At 41.6% G+C, this 24,704-nt stretch overlaps 1 protein-coding gene across 3 annotated transcripts in view; it reads right to left on the bottom strand.

Moving 5' to 3' along the window:
• Positions 1–24,042, bottom strand: part of med25 (mediator complex subunit 25) — a 41,134-nt gene extending 17,092 nt beyond the window's left edge. The window contains exons 1-11 of one of the 3 annotated variants that reach the window (XM_072588736.1): positions 23,855–24,042; positions 22,075–22,254; positions 20,113–20,158; positions 18,556–18,680; positions 16,141–16,239; positions 13,939–14,059; positions 10,046–10,202; positions 8,771–8,940; positions 6,849–6,957; positions 4,144–4,373; positions 48–158 (exon numbers count right to left, since the gene is read on the bottom strand). In XM_072588736.1, coding sequence (XP_072444837.1) covers positions 48–158; positions 4,144–4,373; positions 6,849–6,957; positions 8,771–8,940; positions 10,046–10,202; positions 13,939–14,059; positions 16,141–16,239; positions 18,556–18,680; positions 20,113–20,158; positions 22,075–22,208 — 1,302 coding nt within the window. In that variant the 5' untranslated portion in view covers positions 22,209–22,254; positions 23,855–24,042. The remainder of the gene's footprint in view (positions 1–47; positions 159–4,143; positions 4,374–6,848; positions 6,958–8,770; positions 8,941–10,045; positions 10,203–13,938; positions 14,060–16,140; positions 16,240–18,555; positions 18,681–20,112; positions 20,159–22,074; positions 22,255–23,854) is intronic. The other 2 variants (XM_072588734.1, XM_072588735.1) reach the window with 2 other exon arrangements.
• Between the last annotated feature and the right edge of the window lie 662 nt (positions 24,043–24,704).

Here is a 24,704-nt window from a genome sequence, read left to right as displayed (position 1 = left end):
CTGGCATCACTATCTGTCAAAAATAAACAAAGCCAGATATATCTCACCTCCTGCCACTCCAAGACCCCACTCCACGCTAGGATCTTATTGGCCACTGAGCTAGGTGCCACAGTAACTCCAACCACATTTCCAGCGCTGGCTCCAACACCTACAGTCTGCTGAAAGAACAGAGGACAAGTGCACACTGAATATGTAGTAACCTGGAGCACCAAGCTGCACCCCGTAGCCACCCATTCCCATTGCACCAGTACAATATTGCTTTCCTTTTCTGCTAAAGTCACTGACATTGAACAGGTCTGGTTGTAGCTCTTCCTTACTCTAGACACAAACAGTATGTGAAAGTGGCTGAGGTAGTTGGTTAGCTCGCTGATCTGCTGGGTTATCATGCAGACATTTCATTACCATACTGAGTAACATCATCAGTGCAACTTCCGTGAAGTGGTTGTTGGTCCATTAAATGTGGTCCAGTCTGTTGAGGAGTGTCACAGCCAGGTCTTCTCTGCAGCAGTTTGCACACCAGGTCTGTGTCTGCTGATGGCCTTTTTTGGTAATGAAACAATAATCTAGCAGCTTGACAACTAAGCAACTACCTCATCCACAACCCGAACTACAGATCTTCCAGAAAACCTGAAAGTGGTGTAAGCAGTTTAGTTGTGAACAGGTGGAGAGCATCATGAAAGAGTCTGCTCCTGCATCCAAAGAAAACCTGTCAAAGTTAAACTTTAATTGTATGATGTGGTAATATTACTAGACAAGTAATCCAGGACCCTGGACCAAATTCTCCAGACAAATTCAAATCCCAAAGTTAGCTAGAAGAACTTAAACTCAATTAGTGAACTTAGTCTCATTGATAATAAGCACTTTAGAACCCGATTTACTAGTATTCTTCAGCGGAAGAAACAGATTCTTATTTGTGTAGTCAACACACAACTCAATAAAGGGGAAGCCCAGCATATTAGTGCATAAGACAAAGATGTACTTCAGCCAAAAATGCTGAATGGATGATCCACCTCAGCCTCCTCCTGAAGTCCCGTATCAGATGCCAATCTTTAACTAATTCATTTCACTGCACATGTCAATAAACAACTGAAGACTCTGGACAGAGTCAGAGTTTTATAAAGTATGAAAACACACCCTTCAGTCCAAGCCAACGATGTGCCCAAACTAAACTAGCCCCCTACCAAACTTCACACAAACCAAATCATCCGCCGACATTTCTACCAACTCCAAACGGACCCCACCACCAGGGATATATTTCCCTTTCCACCTTTCGCAAAGACCGTTCCCTCCATGACTATGTGGTCAGGTCCATGCCCCCCTACAACCCACCCTCCAGTCCTGCCACCGCAGGAATTGCAAAACCTGCACCCACACCTCCATCCAAGGCCCTCAAGGAGCCTTCCACATCCGTCAAAGTTTTACCTGCACATCCACCAATATCATTTATTGTATCCGTTGCTCCCGATGCAGTCTCCTCTACATTGGGGAGACTGGATGCCTCCTAGCAGAGCACTTTAGGGAACATCTCTGGGACACCCGCACCAATCAACCATACCGTCCTGTGGCCCAACATTTCAACTCCCCCTCCCACTCAGCCGAGAACATGGAGGTCCTTGGCTTCCCTCACCGCCACTGCCTCACCATCCGAGGCCTGGAGGAAGAATGCCTCATCTTCTGCCTCGGAACACTTCAACCCCAAGGCATCAATGTGGACTTCACCAGTTTCCTCATTTCCCCTTCCCCCACCTCACCACCATCCCCATGAGCTGTCCTACCAGCCTATCTTCTTTTCCACCTAACCACTCCACCCTCCTCTCTGACCTATCACCTTCATCCCACCCCCAATCACCTATTGTACTCTCATTTATCTCTCCACCCTTCGGGCACTCTGCCTGTATTCCTGATGAAGGGCTTTTGCCCGAAACATCGCTTTTACTGCTCCTTGGATGCTTCCTGAACTGCTGTGCTTTTCCAGCACCACTCTACTCCAGAGTCTGGTTTTCAGCATCTGCAGTCCTTGTTTTTACCTAGCCCCACTTGCCTGCATTTGGCCAATATAATCTCTAATCCTTTCCCATTCATATAATTATCCAAATGTCTTTTAAACTTTGTAACCGTACATGCATTCAGCACTTACTTTGGCAATTCGTTCCACATACGAACCACTGTGTAAAAAATAAAGCTGTCCCTCATGTCCTTTTTAAAACTTGCTCCTCTCACCTTAAAAATATACCCAGTAGTTTTGAACTCCTCCTCATGTCCCTCATGATTTTATAAACCTTCATAAAGGTCATCCTCAACCTTCTGCACTCCAGTGAAAAAGTCCCAACCCATCCAGACTATCTTTATAACTCAAATCCTCTATTCCCAGCAACATTCTGGTAAATCTCTACTGAATTCTCTCCAATTTAATAATATCCTTCCTATAGCTGGGCGAACAGAACTGGACACAGTACCCTAAAAGAGGCCTCACCAACAGTGTACAACCTCGACATGATGCACCAACTCCTATACTCAAAAGGAGAAAGTAATGAAGGCAAGCATGCTAAATGCCTTCTTAACCACCCTGTCTACCTGTGATGCAAATTTCAAAGAATTATGTAATGAACCCAGAGGTCTCTGTTCTACACTAACATCCAGGGCCCCAGCATTAACTGTATGAGCCCTGTCCTTATTTGTTTTACCAAAATGCAATATCTTGCATTTATCCAAGTTAAACTTCATCTGCTGCTACTTAGCACTTTGACCCAATTTACAAAGGTCTCGTTGTAATCTTAGATAACTTTCTTTACTGTCCACTATAATACCAATTTTGGGGTTATCTGCAACCTTACTAACCATGCTTCCTATATTCTCACCCAAATCGTTTATATAAATGACAAACAAAAAGTATCAATTCCTGTGGAACACTGGTGGTCACAGGCCTCTAGTCTGAAAAACAACCCTCCACCCCACACGGTCAACCAATTATCAACCCAATTTTGAACCTAACTGGCAAGCTCACTCTGAATCTAGTTTACTAATTAGTCTACTATACTAAAGCCTTTGACAAGGTTCTGCAAAGTCTATGTACACAACGTCTACCACACTGAACTCAATCTTCTTGGTTTATTCCTCAAAAGACTCAATCTAGTTTGAGAGACAGGACTGCCCTTGCACAAATCCAAGCTGACTATCTTTAACCAATCCATGCCTCTCCAAATGCATATAAATCCTATCTTTCAGAATCATCTCCAGCAACTTATCCATCACAGATCTATAGTTCCCAGGCTTCTCCTTATAGCTTTTCCTAAATAAAGGCACAACATTAGCCACCCTCCAGTCATCTGGCATCTCACCTGTGGTTACAGATGATAAGTATTTCTGCTAGAGGCCCTGCAATGTCTTTCCTAACTTCCCACAACCTCTTGGGAAACACTTGTTCAAGGTCCTGAAGATTTATACCCCTCATGTTTTCTAAGACATCCAGCATTTCCTTTTCTGCCACGTGAACTGTTTTCAAAACAACAATATTTATTTCCAGAGTTCTCTAGCCTCCATTTCTTTCTCTACAGTAAAAATTGATGCAAAACATTTATTTAGTATCATTCCCATCACTTGAGATTCAACACAAGGATGGGGCCGTATTCTCTCTCTAGTTGCTTTAAATGCATTTGTTGCATCTCTTTGAATAATCCTTAACCTTATCTGCCAAGTCTCTCTCATAGCCCCTCTTTTCCCTCTTAATACCCCAATACTCCTCAATATTTTGATCCCCGGTCTATACTAATGTACATGGTTCTCTCTTATTCTTGACTAGAACCTCGATACCTTTATTCATCCATTGTTCCCTACTCTTACCAGCCTTACCCTTCACTAACAGGAACATACTGCCTCTGAACTCTCGTTATTACACTTTTGAAAGCCTCCCACTCGTCAGTGGTCTCTTTACCTGTGAACAGGCTACTCAAATCAACTTTTGATAGTTCTGGTCTCATACCATTAAAATTTGCTTTACTCCAATTAAAAGCTAACTTTCATGGAAGGCTTATCCTTTTCCATAACTATTTTAAAACAAGACAATGACTCATGAACACCTTAACAAGGATTAGAAACGAACAAATGTTTAACTCGCCAAAAATGAATAGAAAAAATGTTACTCACCATGGATTGCTGGTTGGGCTGCTGTGCTGCCTGTGGTTGCTGCGGTAATGGAACACCAGTGGTAACCGTGGACACCAGGCTAGATTGTGCTGCTGCAGTCATCATAGATGCGGTGGACGGGATGACTTTGGTTATACTGGCCACAGAGCTCGTCGTTAATGCTTGTGGAGTAGCCTGGCTAAACATGGCTCCCACACCTGACGCTGGCGGTATCTGGCTAACTGCAGGAACTGTGAAGGAATAAGTGCACAGAACAATACAGCAGTCCTCTCAGTAATAAGCTTGGAAACCTTTCTCAGTCAGCCATAGCAGATCAACAATAAATCCATTTGATCATTTCCTTCCCTCTACTAGGTACAGTTCTCACTGGAATACATGTCCATAGAAGCTTACCCTTTTTCAAGTACCTTTCCCAAGTAGTTGACTCTGATGAAGCAATGACAACAGAATGCTGACATGTTGATTATTTTTCAGGTCACCCCTAATCAAGTCAAATGCTGTCCTTAACAATCTACTGTACATTTTTGCCCATGAGCAGTCTTTGAAAGAAGCATGAATATTTGCACTTGTTCTGTTAGAATGGCTCCAGCGTTTCCTATTCTAGAGATCAGGAATAACAATCATGGATAATATTCTACAAATTATCTTGGATTGATGCAGGCTTGGGGTAATTGAGGTTAAATATAATAAGACTATAAGACATAGGAGCGGAAGTAAGGCCATTTGGCCCATCGAATCCACTCCGCCATTCAATCATGGCTGATGGGCATTTCAACTCCACTTATCCGCATTCTCCCCGTGGCCCTTAATTCCTTGTGACATCACGAATTTATCAATTTCTGCCTTGAAGACATTTAGCGTCCCAGCCTCCACTGTACTCTGCAGCAATGAATTCCACAGGCCCACCACTCACTGGCTGAAGAAATGTCTCTGCATTTCTGTTCTGAATTGACCCCCTCTAATTCTAAGGCTGTGTCCACGGGTCCTAGTCTCCTCGCCTAATGGAAACAATTTCCTAGTGTCCACCCTCTCCAAGCCATGTATTATCTTGTAAGTTTCTATTAGATCTCCCCTTAATCTTCTAAACTCCAATGAATACAATCCCAGGATCCTCAGCCGTTCCTCATATGTTAGACCTACCATTCCAGGGATCATCCGTGTGAATCTCTGCTGGACACGCTCCAGTGCCAGTATGTCCGTCCTGAGGTGTGGGGATCAAAACTGGACACAGTGCTCCAAATGGGGCCTAACCAGAGCTTTATAAAGTCTCAGTAGCACAACGGTGCTTTTATATTCCAACCCTCTTGAGATAATTGACAACATTGCATTCACTTTCTTAATCTCTGACTCAACCTGCATGTTTACCTTTAGAGAATCGTCAACTCGCACTCCCAGATCCTTCTGTAGTTTGGCTTTACGAATTTTCTCTCAGTTTAGAAAGTAGTCCATGCTGGTATTCTTTTTTCCAAAGTGCAAGACCACGCATTTGCTCACATTGAATTCCATCAGCCATTTCCTGGACCACTCTTCCAAACTGTCTAGATCTTTCTGCAGCCTCCCCACTTCCTCAGTACTACCTGCCTGTCCACCTAACTTTGTATCATCGGCAAACTTCGCGAGAATGCCCCCAGTCCCTTCATCCAGATCATTAATATATAATGCGAACAGCTGTGGCCCCAACACTGAACCCTGCGGGACACCGCTTGTCATCGGCTGCCATTCCAAAAAAGAACCTTTATCCCAACTCTCTGCCTTCTGTCAGACAGCCAATCCTCAATCCATCCCAGTAGCTCACCTCGAACACCATGGGCCCTCACCTTGCTCAACAGCCTCCTGTGTGGCACCTTATCAAAGGCCTTTTGGAAGTCTAGGTAGACCACATCCACTGGGTTTCCCCGGTCTATCCTACTTGTCACCTCTTCAAAAGAACTCCAACAGGTTTGTCAGGCACGACCTCCCCTTACTAAATCCACGTTGACTTGTTCCAATCCGACCTTGCTCTTCCAAGAATTTAGAAACCTCATCCTTAATGATGGATTCTAGAATTTTACTAACAACTGAGGTTAGGCTAATTGGCCTATAATTTTCCATCTTTTGTCTTAATGCACCTAATGATTGGAGAGAGGCTAGGAATCAAACATTCAATCTGCTGGTTACTCTGGTTTGATAACACACCAACCCCATTAGACCATCAGGGAAACAATTGCGACCTTGTAACTTCACAATAGAATAAGAATAAAAATTGTGTATTTTAATGCTCCAGAAAACTTATCCTAGCCCTTGGAGCAAGATCAGATTAGATTCCCTACAGTATGGAAACAGGCCATTTGGCCCAACAAATCCACACCAACCCTTCGAAGAGTAACCCATTCCCCTACCCTATATTTACCCCTGACTAATGTGCAAACTCCACCCAGACAGTTGCCAGAGGTGGGAATGGAACCTGGGTCCCTGGCACTGCAAAACAGCAGTGCTAACCATTGAGCCACCACACCGCACAAAATTAATTAGAATCAGTTCCAAAGGGGCCAAAAGTTCAGTCTTACATTATTATTTACATAATTAATAACTTACTAAGCCTGGGTCAAATTAAACACATAGCTATATATAGTATGCAAACCCTCATTGGCCAACGAAGAATGACAAAGGTCTGCAGAATTACAAAATGCAGTTCACAGTCATAGTCTCCGACGCTTTGATCTTACATCGATTGGTTGACGGAACTACAGCTGCTTTGAGCTGACTGGTCGCTGTTTCCACGGCAATCTGAGCAGCAGCCTGAGCAGCAGCAAGGGAACCAGACACTGCAGGACCCTATGAAGGAGAGAAATTAAAGACATATTATAGCAAAGTGGGTGGACCCAATTTTGTTGGAGCAAATCATTTTTCTTCACGTCACACTTTGCTGTGATGTTGTTACTGATAATGTTTACTAGCTTATATGAACATTAGCAGTACTACTACTTTGTATTCAATGTGCAAACCATGGATGTTTTTCTTGAAAAAGAACATGTATTAAAGTAGGGCTGTTTGCCAGCAATTTGGGTGTTGAGTGCATTACCATTGAAGCAGCTGTAAATGGGAGAGTGTTCTGATCTATAGTAGCACTGGGTGTCAAGAATTTGGACCAACAAGGAACTAATAAAACATTTGCCATCTAAATGCTTCATTACTGCCACAAGCAACTGTTCAAGCCACAAATACTTTGCTTTTAAAATTTTCATGTGCATTCAAATCTCTCCATTCACCATCATCCGGAGTACCAGTTTCTTTTCTTGTCCTCACTCTGAACAATTCCTCTTTTAACTCATCTCTCTTTAGTCAAGTCAAAGGGGTAGCCATGGAAACTGGCATGGGCCCCAGATATGCTGGTCTCTTTCATGGGGTACATGGAGCATTCCTTGTTCCAGTCTTATTCCAGCCTCCATCCACAACTCGTTCTCCAGTATATTGGTATCATCATTGGTGCTGCTTCCCTCGCTCATCTGGAATTTGAAATTTCCACCTCACTCTCGTCTTCACCTGGTCCAACTCACCATCCATTTCCTGCATGTCAGCCCTCATCTTGCCTCTTCCTTCCCACAACACAGACAGGGTCCCACTTGTCCTCACCTACCACCCCAACATCCAGAGGCTCATTAGCTGCAATTTCCACCACCTCTAGAAGGATGCCACCATCAGACACATATTCCCCTTGCTAACAGCCTTCCATAAGGACCATCCCTCCAGGACATCCTGGTCCACTGCTCTTTCACTCCCAATACTCACCCACAGCACCTTCTGCTGCAACCACAGGTATAACACTTGCCTGTTTACTTCTTCACTCCTCAGCATCCAAGGACCCAAACACAACTTCCAGGTGAAGCAGCACTTTACCTACATTTCACTCAATCTAGTCTACTGCATTCACTGCTCACAAGGTGGTCTCCTCTACATTGGGGAAGTGAAATGTAGACTGAGTTACCACTTCATAGAACACCTGGGTTCTGTTCACAAAAATGACCCTGAGCTTCCAGTTGCCTGGCTAACATCTGTCTCAGGCTTGCTGCAGTGTTCCAGTGAAGCTCAGCACAAGAACATCTATTTCCACTTGAGAACACTACAGCCTTCTGGTCTCAATATTGAGTTCAACAATTTTGGGCGAAGGTGCCTCAAGTCCTATGTCCTTACTCCAACCCCCATACACCAAGTCTTGTCGTCACATGGTCTATTACACAACTCATTGTTAGCCACTAATATTCTCCATCAGTAGCCATTCATTTTCCTAGGCTGACAGTTATCCATTCTTTGTCCGTCCAACTGTTCTTCTCTCTCTTTGGACTCCATCTCCAACTATTGTCTACTCTTTACTCCTCCCCACCCACTTTCTGCATTAAAAACAGTTTTATTCTGGGCTACCATCAGTTCTGTAGGTCACTGATCCCAAAATGTTAAGTCTGCTTTCTTGCCACAGATGCTGTTAAACCTGCTGAGATCTTGCAGTAATTTCTGCCTTTGTTACCAATTTCTGTTGCTTGTCAACAGTCAGAGATCAAACAGGATGAATCCTTAACTTATGTCAGTTGCAGACCAGTTGGAAGCAACTGTGGAGAAAATAATCTGCTGTTGCAACTGTTAACTGAATTACCTGATACGGCTGCGAGACAGAAGGCATTGCCTGGGACTGTGACGGTGGCTGAGACTGTGATAACTGGGGTGCTTGTGGTTGACTTGGCAACAGATTTGGCTGTTGCTGTGCTGATGGTTGTGGCTGTGGTGGAGCTGGCTTCTGTGGCACAGGTGCAACTGATCCTCCACCTAAACAAACACAAAATAAGTCAAAGCAGTAGCTAATATCCATTCTTACTACTCCCGAGTTTGATACAATGATGCCGGGAGGACCTATGCAGGGTGCAAAGTGTACAGTTACTTTTGTTTTAGTACCTTGCTATCCCAAAGAGACATTATTCCACTGGTGTAAGATAAGCATTAGCACCTCTCTTCCATTTGGCCATGAAGAAACTATTCATCAACAATGTAATCACCTATCCATGCATTTCAAGAAGAACATTAGTAGGCTATTTAACTTCTGAAGCTTGTTTCAGTATTCAACCAAGTTATAGTGAATCTGTGACCAAACAAAGACATACCTGCCTTTGCCCTATGTCACTCAATACCTTCTGTTAACCAAAGTCCATGAAACTAAGATTTAAAATTAACCTAGCTTCAATTGTCATTAGAAAACCAGAATTTCAAACTTCTACTATAGCTTGTGCATAGATGCGTTAAACTTCACTCCTGAATGACTTAGCTTTGAACATACAGCTATGTCTCTAGCTCTATACTTCACAACTAGCCAAAATAGTTTCTTCTGATCTACCCCATCAATACTCTCAATGTTTGGAAAACTTCTATTGAGTTACCACTGAAGCTTTTAAAAAGGGAAATGTATATGCTCAGGTGCCTGATGAGTACAGGACAGGGTGATAGCTGTAATGCACTCCGATTGGGCAGTTTGCTCATATTCATGCCTGAACCTTGAGAGTGTGATCACAAGGACATATTAATGAGTGACCGAAGCCACAGAAAAAACAGCTTCAGAGGGAGTAGGGTTTAAAAAAGTAAACTATTTACTAATCACCTTCCCGATTGTTCTGAAGAATTGTACCAGAGTCGAAACATCAACTCTTTCTCTCCACTAATGCTGTCATCGGTTTGTTTCAGCATCCACAGTAATTTGCTTTTATTCTCCACTAGTTTTCTATCATCTAGCTTCCTCCATTCTTGCTGCCCTGAACTTTCAAGGCTTATGGTTCACACGTTGCAGTATAATAGCAAGCTAGCACTGCAGTGTGGCTTGGATTGTGGGCACCCTTGGAGACAGACCACTGGGAGCCAGGGAAAATAATTGTACTGCACTTACCTGGAAGCACCATCCCTCGGATCATTATCATATGACGTGGGTCTTGACTGTAGTCTTTCAGCGGAGTTTCCACGACATTGCCTGGTGCTGCTTTTTCAAAGAGTACACGCAAGGCAGGAAGCTTACGAGGAGACACCACGGAGAAATGGATCCCTCTCTGTATAATGAGTATATGACCCGTTAAAATTAGATGCAACAAGAAATGGTGAGTGGCAAGGAAGGAGACAATTCTATCTTATCTAGACATGCAATAACCAAAATGTTTATGTAACACTATGGGACAAGACCAGAAGATAGGGGAGCAGAATTAGGCCATTTGGCCCATAAGTCTGCTCAGCCATTTGATAATGGCTGCTACATTCCTCAACTCCATTCTTCTGCTTTCTCCCTGTAACCCTCGATTCCCCTTACTAATCAAGAACCTCTGTCTTAAATATATTCAATGACTTAGCCTCCACAGCCAGCTGTAACAATGAGTTACACAGATGAATAAATTTCTCCTTGTGTCAGTCCTAAAGGTAGTCCCATCATTCGGAGGCTGTCCTTGGGTCCTAGTCTCTCCTACCAGTGGAAATTTCTTCTCCATGTCCTCTCAATATTCTTTAAGTTACAATCAGATCCACCCACATCCTTCTAAACTCAATACAGTCCCAGACTACTCAACCGCTCGTCATATGACAAATCCCTTCATCCCCAGCATCATTCTTTCAACCTCCTCTGGATCCCCTCCAATGCCAACACATCCTTCCTTAGATACAGGGCTGAAAAAGACCACTCAATATTCCAAATGCGGTCTGACCAGAATTTTATACAGAGTCAACAATATATCTCTGCTCTTGTAATCCAGCCCTCCTGAAATGATTGTTAGCATTGCATTTGAGTTCCTAACTGCCAACTGAATCTGTGTGTTAACCTTAAGAGAATATGAACCAGGACTCCCAAGTTCCTTTGTGCTTCAGATTTCCAACCCCTTTTCCCATTTAGAAATGGCTCTACATCTCTTTTCTTCCTACCAAAATGAAAAACCTCTTCCCATTTCTTTGCCCACACTCCTAGACTGTCCTTCTGCAGCCACCAGTTTCCTACCTGCCCTCCACCTATTTGCGTCATCTGCAAACGTAGCCACAGGGCTCAGTTCCTTCATCCAGATCATTAATAGATAAGAGGAGTTATGGTCCCAACACTGACCCCAATGGAACTCTACTAGTCACCGATAGCCATCCTGAAAAAGAGCCCTTTCACCCCACTTTCTGCCTTCTACTAGTCAGCCAATCCTCTATCAATGCCAGTACCTTGCCCCAACAGCATGGGCTCATATCTGATTTGGCAGCCTCATGTGCAGCATCTTGTCAATGACCTTCTGGAAATCCAAGTAGGTCATGTCAACTGGCTCTCCTTTGTCTAACTTGCCCATTTTATCCTCAAAGAATTATAACAGATTTGTCATGCACAACCTCCCCTTGTCAAAGCCAAGTTGACTCTATTGTATTAATGCTTCTCTTACACATGTCTTTTCTGTCCCAACTTATTTTTTCCCCCCACACCCTGACTACTGCTAGGAGGCATGTACACAAATTCTATCATGGTGGTTTTTGTTTGCTTTATGGCTCGTCAACCCTACCCACAGATTCTATGCCATTTGACTCTATATTACTTCTTGCTATCAATTTAATTTTATTCCTTACTAATAAAGCAACCCCACCCACCCTGCCCGTCCTTTCAATAGGAAATGTTTCCTTGCTTGTGTAGCCAGCCACCCAGCCCTGACCCCTTGCAGCCACATCCAGTACCCACAACATACCCACCAATTTCAAATATGTGCTACGAGGTCATTTATCCAGTTTTGTAATCTGCATGTATTTAAGTACAACACCCTCAGTCAGTGCATTGACTGGCCCCCTTCTCATAGGAGTCCCCTTACCTGCTGTACCTGTAGTCAAACTAATGATTCTTTCCATATTCTGTCCTATTATTCCTGGAGACTTTAACTGCTGTTCAGCCCTCTGCACTTTTAACTTTTTCCATAATTTTCCAAGCAACTGAACCTAATACCCTACTATTTAGCTTAAAACCATACCCACAGCCCTAGTTATGCAATTTGCCAGGACTCCAGTTCCAGCATGATTCAGGAGGAGCCCGTCTCAATCAGACTAACTCCCTCCTTCCCAGAACTGATGCCAATGTCCCATGAATTTGAACCAATTTTTCCCACACCAATCTTTGAGACATGCATTTACTGCTTTAATTTTGTTGACCTTGTGCAAATTTGCTTGTGTCTCAGGTCACAATTAAGGGATTGGTTTTGCTTTTGCTTTTTAATTTAGCCCCTAGTAGCTCATATTCCCTCAGCAGATCCACTTTCAACCTATGTCATTGCTACTATGTAGACCATGACACTGGATCTTTCTGTCCCAGTCCAAGTTCCTCTGCAGGCCAGATGAGATATCTTGAACCTGGACCCCAAGCAGTTAACACAGCCTTTGAGGCTCTCAATCCTGGCCAGAGAGAACAGGGTCTAGTTCCAACATGGTGTCACTATAAGAAATGGCTACCAAGACCTAACAGTTTTCACACAAATCTCCACCACAAAACAAATGTTGCGTGTTCTCCAAGCCCGTGCTGTGATGTTCCACGAGGAAGCAAGCTTCCTCAAACTGACACAACGGTCACTGCACTATGATTATTGATCTACTTTGAACTTTGCATTTTCGGTACAAGTTTTTCAAAATGTTTGCCAGCACTGACATCATATCCATTTCTGTCTTATAATAATATCTACAAATACATATTTAATGTACAAGGTGCACATGTGTACTGGCATTAAATAGAATACCTACATGTCAGCAAGCTTTTAAGCCAATTCAAGGATAAAAATGCTAAATACTTAAGGTAAGTCTTGAGGTGTTTTCCATGGCAAAATAGAGACAAAGCATAACCCTGTTATTAAATTTTGTGCATACATTGTAAGCAGTAACAAATGTTTAGGGAGCTCAAGATTTAAGGAGGGGTTGAAGGAAGAAATATTGCACTACTTCAAATCACAAAAATAAACCATGAAGAATTATGTGATTTCAGAACCCAGATATAAAAAGAGGAGAGCATCAGGATTTCCACTATGGATGACTAACCAGCAAACCTGGCTGCAAGTGCAGTTTAGCAATTGCAATTGGAGATAGGATCAAGAGTCTTAGTCTCTCCAACAGTTTGCTGGTACTTTGAGCAGAGTCACAAACTGACACAGCATGAGGCCATTCGGCCCATTGTACTTGTCTAGCAAATCTAATGGAACACAGAAATTAAGGTGGAGGACAACATTTTTTTCCCCCCCCATATATGAAAACTTAAAAAAAAAGAGATGATGAAAAAAAAAGCAGACCGGTTGGTACAACAAGGTCCGAGAACTTAACTGGCTAATTTTCAAATTCATCTAAACCTGAATACGTAGCCTGTGCTTCTAAAATGTATACCTCAGGCATAACATGTTTAAGACACTCCTGTCAGATTATACCTCCCCTTCAATGATCATGATCAAGATTATACTAGGTTGTATTTATTTGGAAAAGTGCAGTGGTTTAATCATTTTCACATTTTTCATGCTTGACCTTTCAAACTTATTTCTCTGCATATCTTCATAACTTAGGCTCTTAGGAAGTGCAAAATATGGGAATTCAGTAGTTAAGTCTGCCTGTGAATGACAAATATTTAGCCTTACACTCAAATCACCATAAATATGAAGCACTATTCAAACAAAAGGGGTTACATTCTAGGAACTGTGTTCAGTAAACAAACTCATTAACAACCCAAAGATCTCCTTCCCAATTTAGATCACATATTCCCATCTCCCTCATGATCAGAATTCTTCAGCCACATGGCAGCCCAGTGAAAACACTCACATCTCCAATCATCTGCACCAGATTATCTGTGGTGAAGCCAGAGTACGTGGTGCTCTCCACAGCTGGCAGTAGGTATGGCGGAGAGTTACAGATCAAAACACAAACTTTGTGAGTCTGCCCACTGAAACGGAGAAAAGACAGGTTTAAAAGTAGCACAAAGATCCAAACAAATCTGCTTTTGAATCTAACCATCTTTCAGTCCAATTGATTAATTTTAAATTTTTGTAATCTATTATTCACCCCCAGTAGGAAAGTGATCATGATTAGGTCCTTGTTTACCTTTTAACTTTGGCACATTCCAGCACTTTAAATCCAACTACTCATACAGCATGGAATGAATTATGGGTAAAAATTTCACATTATTGGCCGGAAGAATTGACTTGCTTAATAACACTGTCTTCAGGAGCAGAATGCAACATCATTCTGAAACTGCAGCAAAATTGTTAACACATGATTTAAGGAGATATGGAATCTGAACGCATAGCCCTCTTTGCTCCACAGAATCAGAAAAAGAAAAGACAGAGCTTAAACAAAAAGCGACCACAGTTTTTTTTTGTTAAGCGAGTCAGCATTATCCCAGCAATGCTCAGCTGTGATTTCTCAGTTTACGTAGAATTCATTCAACCAAATCTGAGAAGACGTTAGTGTATTACATATGCATGTGGTTACAAACAACCAAAGATAGGAGCACAGAAACAGGAATGGGCCAATTAGTGTCTCAAGCCTGTTCTTCCAAATATGTGACCTAACTCTGTAGAAGCATTCAAACAGAAATAAGACTGTTACCTGATGAAGAATAATGCTTTGGGTTAAAGGGAGAAGATGGGAGAAAGGCAGTAGGTGAACTGCTGACTTAGAGAGTGTTGCAGACATGATGGACTGAATGGCCACACCATAGACACGAACAATTTTAATGTTTCCATCATATGTCCAACACTGTCTTAGATTCTGTTGTACATTAAGTTAACAATCTTTCAATACAGAGTTTACAATTGATCTGCTATCAATCAGTATTTGTGAAAGAGCATTCCAGATTTTACTGCCCCTTGCAAGAATAGTTACAGAATTTCACATCTGAAAAGGTCTGGCTCTAATTTATAGGATATGTCCCCAAGTGCTAAACTCTATGATTCAGTAGTAGTTTCTCCCAATCTATCCTCTTCTGTTACAATTTGTATGTGAAAACCTTCATCAGATTACCTGTTGACCATTTAAAATTCAGGGGATAAATCTAGTTTGTCCACTCTCTGTGATTTAAGTCTTGGAAGACCAGTACCATTCTGGTAAAACTACACTACATTTCTTTCCAGTGCCAATTTAACAGCTTCCCATCATTAGTCAGCAACCCTGGCTAGAATATGTGCAAGTTTACCTTGATCAGGATTGGATTTGGCTATGATGCATTCTGTTATGTAACAGTCTGCTAATAGATACAGTCAAAACTCATATTTAAGCTAAAGGAACCAATTGCAGAACAAAGCTTGAAAAACTGCTGTTAGCAAGTGTTGACAGCCTTCAGAACAGTAATGAAGGAAAATATAAAAGTTGCCAAAGAGAACCTATTTAGCACCTAAAACATTCCCTTAATCACATGCAAAGAAATCAGAGCATGGTCACAAAAAAATCTAAACATTTATGAATAAATAACTGACTCGTTTTTTTTGTTAACTGTATTGCAGAGTGAATTAAATATAGTAAGAATGTCCTTAGCAGTACACAAGTAACACTATTGCCAGTGGTTTCGATGAGATATTAAAGTGAGGCCATGAAAGCCCTTTCAAGTGGATGTAAAAGATCCCATGGCATTATTTAAAACAAAAGCAAGGGAGCTTTTCATCAATGTCCTGAATAATCTTTATCTTCGACTATCACCAAAAACAGATTGTCTGTGGAACCTGGCCATGAGCAAATCAGCTGCTGCATTTCAACAGAATAGTGCCTGAACTTTACTGGCACTTTGATGGTCATAAGCTGCTTGGAATGTCCAGAGGTGAAAGGTGCTATGTAAATGCAAGTTTTTCTATATTTCTATAATTACCATTCTGAACTAGAAAAGAGATCAGTCTTCTCAGCACCAGGACAAATGCACATCCATCTTGTCATAGTTGTTGCACAATGTTGCTCAAAAAAACACCTAACTTTCTCCCCTTACCAAATAGAAAAAAAAATTAAAGCAATACAGACTTTGCTACATTATCTTACATTTGCTCTCGCATTTTCTTGAAGTCATCGAACAACTGCAGTGCTGTGCTTAGTCCTTCTGCAATCAAGCTACAGCTCTCTCCTCCGCCCCCCATGAACCTGAGAACACAAAGCAGATTATTTTCCAGAAATATAGCTGAGAACTTCGGGATTCAAGGAAAGTTTATTAAATCACTCTTCATCAATCACAAACCTCTTACCACCTCATTCAATCACATCTCTTTCGAATGCACATTTCACCCAGAATCCATTTAAATATATGTTTCAAACATCTTCCTTGCTAACTCAAACCACTAGCTCATTAGGCTTTGGGTGTTCTTTTCCACTTGGGCTCCCCGCTTACTGTGAATTTGTACGGTAGTGCCTTGGCATACTTAGTCACACACAATGAACATGTCTCATTCTGTATGGAGTCTTAAATAGATTGAACCCGGGAAAACATGAAATAGTCAGCAAAAGTGCAAATACCTTTCTTCTGATAGTTTGGGGTCTTCAGACTCTCCATTTTCATTTAACAAAGCTCACACTAAGATTGTTGCCAACTCATACATTTTTCTTGTAAAAAGAGCTGCAGAATAGTTCACGTCAGCACAAGACTGAAAACAACTGTTATTGTGAAATGAAATTAGATTCGCAAGGCCATCAACATTCTCAATTATCACCCAACCAAAAACTGGTTGGTGTTTTCATTGTCACAATCAGCTGTGGTTGAGCTGAAGCACTCTACCCTCTGAGTCAGATTTGTACTTTTGGGTCAGATGCCAGTGAACGGAACAAGAAAATCTGGGCCATCTTCTAGAGGAGCTCTGAAGTGTTGCATAATCAGTAATAACTTGTTTTGAATCAATTGTTAAACAGAAAATCTAATTGACCTCCAAGGTGCATGTAAAGATAACATGGCAGTATTTCCAAAAGGAGAAGGGAATTTAACCTGAAATTATTCCTCAATCACCCTAAAAACTGATTAGCTGTTGCTTAATGCTAATTAGACCACAAGGCGATCAGAAGGAGGTCATTTAACCCATCAAGTTTACTCGGTCATTCAATGAGATCACGGTTAATCTGATGAATTCTCAACTCCATTCTTTTGCTTTTTCTCATAACCATCTATTTTCTATGTCTGTATCAGCTATAATGACAGAGTCTCTACAGTAATAAATTCCATAGATTCAGAAGAAATATACTCTCCATACTCTCAGAAGAAATTCCTCATCTGACTTAGGCAAACTATTATTCTGAAATTAAACCCTTTGGTCTAGGTACCACAAGGGGAAACAACCTTTCTGCATCCACCCTGTAAAATCCTCTAAGAATCTTGTATGCTTCAATAGAGACCACCTCTCAATCTTCTAAATTCCAAGGAATCCCAACCTATTCAACTTCTCAAGAAAATCCTTCCATATATGGTATCAACCAAGTGGAATTACTTTGGACTGCCAACAATGCCAGTAAACTTTTCTGCGGATAAAGGAACCAAAATCTTTCACAGAATTCCAGCTGTCGTCTGTCTAATGTCTTGTATAATTTTAGACAAAGCTCCTTACTTTTATATTCCACCCTTTTTGGAATAAAGGTCAATATTCCATTTGCCTTTTCTAGTTCCTGTTATATCTGGATGCTAGATATATGCAGGAGGATTCAAATTCTGTGTTGTAGCTTTCTGCAGTCATTCTCCATTTAAATAATATTCAGTTCCTCTCTTCTTCCTGTCAAACTGTATAACCTCATTCTCCCACGTTATATTCTAACAAGCTTTTGTCCACTTGCTTAACCTGTCTGTATCCCTCTGCAAACTCAGCCTGTTTATGGTCATCTCACCTATGGTCTTAAAACACTCACTGTCTATGAAATTAGCAGTGTGCGCAAGATGCACAACAATAAATTAATAATCCAAGTTAGATAGGATCTTTCAGACCTCCAATTTCTACCATCCAGGAGGACAAGGGCAGCAAACCCATAAGAATACCGCCAATTACAATTTCCTCTCTAAACTGCATACCATCTTGACTTTGAAATGTGTTACACTGTCACTGTCAAAAACCTGGAACTTCATCTTTTAAAAAAAAACTGTGGATGTACCCAAACCATATAAACTAGAGTGGATCAAGAAAGTGACTCACTACTACCTTCAAGGGCAACTGGGAATGGAAACAATTTAAAAATGTATTTCTGCCTGGGATGCAGGCATCACTGGCTAGTTCAGAATTTATTACCCACTCTCAGTGAGCTGGCAACCTGAGTCAACAATTAAACTATAAAAAGTTTCTCTAGGCCTCGCAAAGTAACTCAAGTTTCACATTTCTGTTGTCCTAATATATCATTCGTACATGCTCAAAGTGTGTGACATTCATCTTAAAGATAAGGATCCCTTTGCAGGATCCAGTAAATGATTAAATATAAATGCTGTTTACTTACTGAATACTATCAAGCCAGGTGACAAACTCATACGCACTGCTGGTGGGAGCATGACATTGTACATATGATTCTGGAGCACAATCCACAGTATTGAACACAACTAAACTGTATTGTGTACCTCCATACTGAGGAAAGAAAGAATGAAATTAGTATGTGAAAAACTATTACTACTAATGCACATCATTTATTCATTCATGGGATGTGGATGTCACTGGCAAGTCCAGTGCAGTATATGTCTCTCATCCCAGCCCCCCCCCCCCCTTCCTTTCCTAACTCACCTTTAACTGAATGGCTTGCTAAGGCCATTTCAGAGGCAGTTAAGAGTCAACCAGATTGTTGTTAAGTCTGGAGGAATGTATAGGCCAGGCAGAACAAGAGGAGATGTCCTTCCCTAAAAAGGTACCAGTGGACGGCATGTATTTTTCACAACAGTTTAACTGGAATTGCTCAAGCACAATTACGATTTTAAAAATAAGCTGAAAATCAGAGCTAAGGATAATGGAGTGAGAGAAACAGGGCAACTAAAGAGACTCAAATGATCAGGGTATGTGTCAGACCATCCGATTAAGCAAGCAGATTGAAAAAAATTCAATAAAGAACTATAATTTATAATGAGTGATTTCAGTGTCAAGTTAGAGACTAAGAAAAATATCAAGGGAGGAAGACAGAAATTGACTGAGATACAGAAAAGACAAAGGGAAAGTTTACATTCAACTAGACTGTGGCCGATCTGAACTACACATCCCTCTGGACAATTTTCCTAGATAAACTTATTTAATACAAATCTATCAAGCATGGTACTAATAGCTCCAACTGTCCAAGAATTCATATTTTAAGAGGGAGGGCAACAGAGGAAGAGAATTCCAGTACGACCATTCCTGTGAAAAATGACTTCTCTCCCAAAACCTTTTACATTATTTTGAAGATTATACCCGCTTGAGCTCAAATTTCCCCACATTGTTTTAGCTCTTGCATGAAGAATGGTATTGGATGGGGCGGGGTGGGGGTTGCGGATGTTTTAAGGAAGTCACATAGGACCATAACCCAACATGAATCACCACTTTCAGAAAAAGGACAATAATTCTCTTTGAAAACAAGAGGTCTCATTGACAAAGTAAACAAAAGTCGTTAAAATGCTCTTGGGCAAAAGCTTGCACATGCACACGCATAACATCCCAATAATTTTCTGACCATGCACACATTACTTCTTCCTATTCTCAATAGATTGCTCCACAGATAGTGTTGAGTTTCAGTATTACTATTTCTGTATAAGCAACATCATCCTTCACAGGAATCAGTACACACGTGATTGGTTTAGGTTAGCACTTAATTCCTCTCTCAAAGCAACATATGCACAACCTCCAGAAATATTCCTGGTAGGTGCAATATCTGGGCAGAAATTAATGGAATTTGATCAGTGATACTGACACTTGCTCAATCCTTTGTATTAATTTTTTTGAGAAAAATGCTAGTCGAAAGCATATAGTACACCAAAATTTAAATACCACCTCAAGGGTTCACTCAAACACAACAAAAACGCTCAAGGAACTGACGTACATCACCACCAAAGTCTGTTTCTGCCGGAGGACCACCATTAAAATACCTGCAAAGAGAAATAAGATTTGACAGATCATTATCAAATTAATAATCCTTGCAGTTTATCTTGAAAGTGAAAACAGGTTGTACTTGAAGTGAAATTACAGACTATGGGCAGAGTGCGTGGAAATGGGAGCAGGCAAATGCATGATAGTTGGAATGGCTTCCTTCCATTATGTATGTTCAAATCCATGATCCTTTAAAGGAGATCACGAGCAAACCATTCATTCCTTTACGTTGGGCTTGCTTTGAAGCACTAACTCATGATGAAAGGGTCACTACTAAAATTTCCTGTACTCCCAGTTAGGAATCAAAGGTGTACTTTCACACTCTTAGTCAAGCGAAAGGTCTGTTATTATTGAATATGTCTTGTAAAATTATGAAAGTTAAAAATCAAGGCTGTACTCCACCACAAAGAATGCCACTGGAAAGGATCAAAGGCCTTACGCCAAGAGACTAAGATAAAATTAACTTTCTAATTTGAAAGGCTATTGAAAATAAATAATGTGCAAAGTTTGCATGCTAACTTGAACTAAGTATCAAAACTAAAGATTTAATTCAAATCTCAACCAAAGGTAAATTTGCCCTTTTTGCAAGCCACAATTTAATCTATCCCCACCATATAATCAGGTTGCTCATTCCAGATCATTACCACTCACTGATTACATAATTCCATGAAGAGAAATTATTTTCATGGCTCAGGGGAAAAGGTAGGGAGTGGGATCAGGTGCACTTGCAGAGAAGAAACACTGACATAATGGGCTAAGTGAATCTCTTCTAAAGGTACTTGGTTTAATATTTACTTGATGAATTTCTTTTCAATAACCAGACAATCTTTAGAGAAAATAAAACTTTCCAAATCAATAAAATTTCTTTGGAGCTTGAGTTTTCAATCCATCTCAGCTTACATCAGATAATCACCCAGAGTCCACAATGGTGGCATGGAGAAAATCTGGGCTACTACACTTTGTTTTGAAGCATCAACTCAGTTCTCATTTTTCTCTTGGTCCATCAATTCTGTCACACTCAAAATTCCTGAGCTGTTCCAACTGACCTCCACAGTTTCCCTCAATCTACTACTGGTGACAAATGTTTAACCAAGTAGCCTCATTTTGGAAAGCGTTCCCTAAATCTGTCCTTCTTGAGTCAGATTACCTACAGTATAGAAACAAGCTATTCAATTAACGGGTTCAGCCCGAAATGTGTCTCCTGCTAGCACTCTATATCTGACCACATTTTTCCACACTATACCCCTTGTGGCTATTGACCTTCCCCCCGTTGCATTAAGCATTTGTTTCAATTATTCCATGAAGTATCATCTTCCACATTCAAACAACTCTCTGGGTAAAGATATTTTTGGGTTCCCAACCAGATTTATTAGCGTCTAGTTTATATTAGTGATCCCTAGTTCGGGACTTGCCTGTATGTGGAAACATCTTCGCTATCTCTAGCCATTAATCATCCTCAAGGTCTCCAATAGGTCATCTCTCAGCCTTGTCTTTTCCAAAAAATTGGCACAGTCTGTTCAATCTTGCCCTTTCTTCTTTGAAGGGTCTGTTTGACAACCACTCCTTATATCACTATCATTGGATTCATTATCTGGGTCTCCCTTACAGCACTGTGAAGCAAACTTTATTCCCCATTACAAACAATACAAATTCAAATATTTTATTGCTGTAACCTGATTGATGCTCTGGGAGTGATTCCCTCACACTGGATCAAGAGTTATGAACAGGTGGAACTAGATAAGGGATGACAGGCTTTACTTCCTGAAGAACAAGAATGAATCAGTTGGCTTTGCACACAGGACCTCTGGGGTGTTGGCACAATGCCGTAGCCACTCGATTACAGCATTCCTATATAGTAAAGAAAAGTTGACCTGGTCTGTCTCAGGTGATCACAAACAGTACAGGGTCCACTTACTCAATTGCTGGGAGAATGTAATGCTTCCGGAGAGATTCAAAGTACGGCCCAAGGTTCGCTGTCCCTTCGATAACGAAAACCACATCTGCAACCATGTTGGGAGGGCTAGGAGTGTCAATAGGGGGCACAACCATGGTGTTTGCAAGTCACTGTGAAACCTTTGCTTTTACACAGAGGCAGCTGTATGGAGAGAAAGAACACTTGGCTATATTTTGTTGACAGATTAACTCCTATCACAGGTTAGGCTAAAGCCCAAAGTACCACTGTAGTCTATATGCGTTTAGGTCCTGCAGCAACATTCTTGCATCCCAGTACCTTTTTGGGAGCAGGGCAGGAATAAGAGAGCAGAGAGTGGAGGGAAGAGATAGGAGTTGGCTGTATAAACCAGGTTAGTAGGATGGGAAAAATTGACATCCAATTCAATTCAATTAAGACAGGAGCTATTAGATTTTGACTTGAAACACCTCAGTTGAAGACATGGTGTTGGGGAGGTTGTAGTCATTTCTGCTACATAGATACTGAATGAAATTCCCTACAGACCAAAAGAAAACAGATTGAAATTTTAGCCAAAAAAGCCTTTGGTTGTTTTAGACTAAAAAAGTGTTATATAAGTTGTTGTTGTCACCAAATTTAGTTCCCTATCATTCTTACAAACTATGTTCATCAATCTGCTCAGGCATGGTTTGCATACCTCTGAGAAAGGTGGGACTTGTACCCAGGTCTTCTGGCCAAGATACTAAGACAACTACTTTGCAACAAGACCACCACTCTACTATTATTGTGTCCCAATGGTTCCCAGAGATAAACTATCACCAACTAATGATACATAGGCTACAGAGAGGGTACAAATGTTTTGTTAGAATGGTACCAGGGAATCTGGAGAGACTATGACTATTGCCCTTTGAGCAGAGGAAGTTAAAGGAAAAACTCTCCTGCAAATGGCAACTTATACTATATTAATTGCTTGTTTCAAAATTGAAATTGCTGGACTGTTAACCAAACAAAGGGATAATTGGGCAGAGAACAGCCATAAGATCTCTTGAATGGTAAAATTATGAGAAGCTGTACAGCTGCTTCCTGTTCCAACATTCAGATTAAAATTAAGACATAGCCGAGCACTTAAAGCTATGTGTACTTCTCACTTGCAATTTATTTTTCAGTTGTCAAATTGTGATCCATCTCTATCTATTCAACTCACTCCTCCTCCCCATCATCAGCATAAAGTCCACCAATTCCCAGCTATTTTTCAGCTCTGATGAAGGATCACTTGACTCAAAAGATTAACCGTTTTTCTCTCCATAGACACTGCCAGACCTGAGTTTCTCCAGCACTTTATTTTTCATGCCCATATGTCCTGCAGCAGGTTAGACTTGAACCCAAGTAAGTGAAACAAGAGAACAATGTATGCTGTAAATTTGAAGCAAAAACAGAAATTGCTAGTTCTGAAGAACTAGTCTCTGGACCCGAAACGTTAACTTTCCATCCACCGACGCTGTCAGACCGTTGGCAACTTATGAGTTTTTCCAGCAGTGTGTGTTTTGGTTACAAACATTGGCATTTGGAAAAAGTTCAACAAAAGGAACAAAATCCGTCAAGACGTTTCATACGAAAAAAAAAAGACGAATAATACATGAGAAAAACTTTCTTTTAAAAACATGCACGGTGATAACATGAGGCATCAGTTTTGCTTTCCTATAAATAACTAACTGCAGCGAAGGCTCCTCCCCATTACACGACTGTCATTCACACAAACGTTCGCCATTTAAAATGATTGACGAACCTCGCGGGCAGCTTCTCGTCTTTCCACATCGCAGTAAGGAGTGTTTAAAGCTCTCCTCTCTCCGATGTAACTCCAAACTTTTTCCCTCTCCCGGGTCCCTCTCAGCCTTTTCCACCAGGCCGCTGGAGGAAAAACAGCTCGAGCGCAACCAATCAGCTCACGTGACACCATCGATCCACCCCGCCCACCTCACGTCAGTCAGAAACGTCACACAATCGGACGCTGCGGCCCCATCTACGTGACCCGCCCCCGCTATTCGTATGTCGGAAGCGACTGGCCGCTTCCCCCTTGAGCGGCACCAAGACCAGCACCGCCCCCGCGGTATCACGTGACCTTGAAGGTCCTGCCCACCACGTGCGTCTCGGCGACCGTGGGCCCCGCCCATTCTGACGTCCGGTGCCAGTCCCTATTTGGCTTCTCTGCCCAATCGCCGGGGCAAATATACGGCCCCATGTGCGTCTCATGACGTCGCGGGGTTGTGTCCCTTTTAACAAGCTAGCTCTTGCGGCGCGTCACGTAACGTATGTGTGGTTCCGCCCATGTTAGCGTCACACTTCACGTTCCCTTCAGCACTCCATCGAATCAGCCGCGTCACGTGAAAGATGTGCAGCCCCGCCTACTTGGTCAGCACAACGGTGTGCCACGCCCCTTCAACCCCTTGTCGTTGCCCTTGACTGAGCCGCATGCACGTGTCCGAGCTACTCCTACCCCATTCCTAGAAAACATCGCGTGTCTTTATCACGTGACTAACACCAGCTGGCCACGTGCCGTCTGGACGACACCCCCTTTATGACGCTCAAGTAAATTGATAGAGCGTTTTCAGATGACGTCACGTAAGCCGCCATCTTGG

Source organism: Chiloscyllium punctatum, chromosome 18 (genome assembly GCF_047496795.1).
Source record: "Chiloscyllium punctatum isolate Juve2018m chromosome 18, sChiPun1.3, whole genome shotgun sequence".
NCBI classification, from domain to species: domain Eukaryota; kingdom Metazoa; phylum Chordata; class Chondrichthyes; order Orectolobiformes; family Hemiscylliidae; genus Chiloscyllium; species Chiloscyllium punctatum.
Note: the sequence above shows the minus strand (reverse complement) of the source record. Positions and strands in the feature narration are given on the sequence as shown.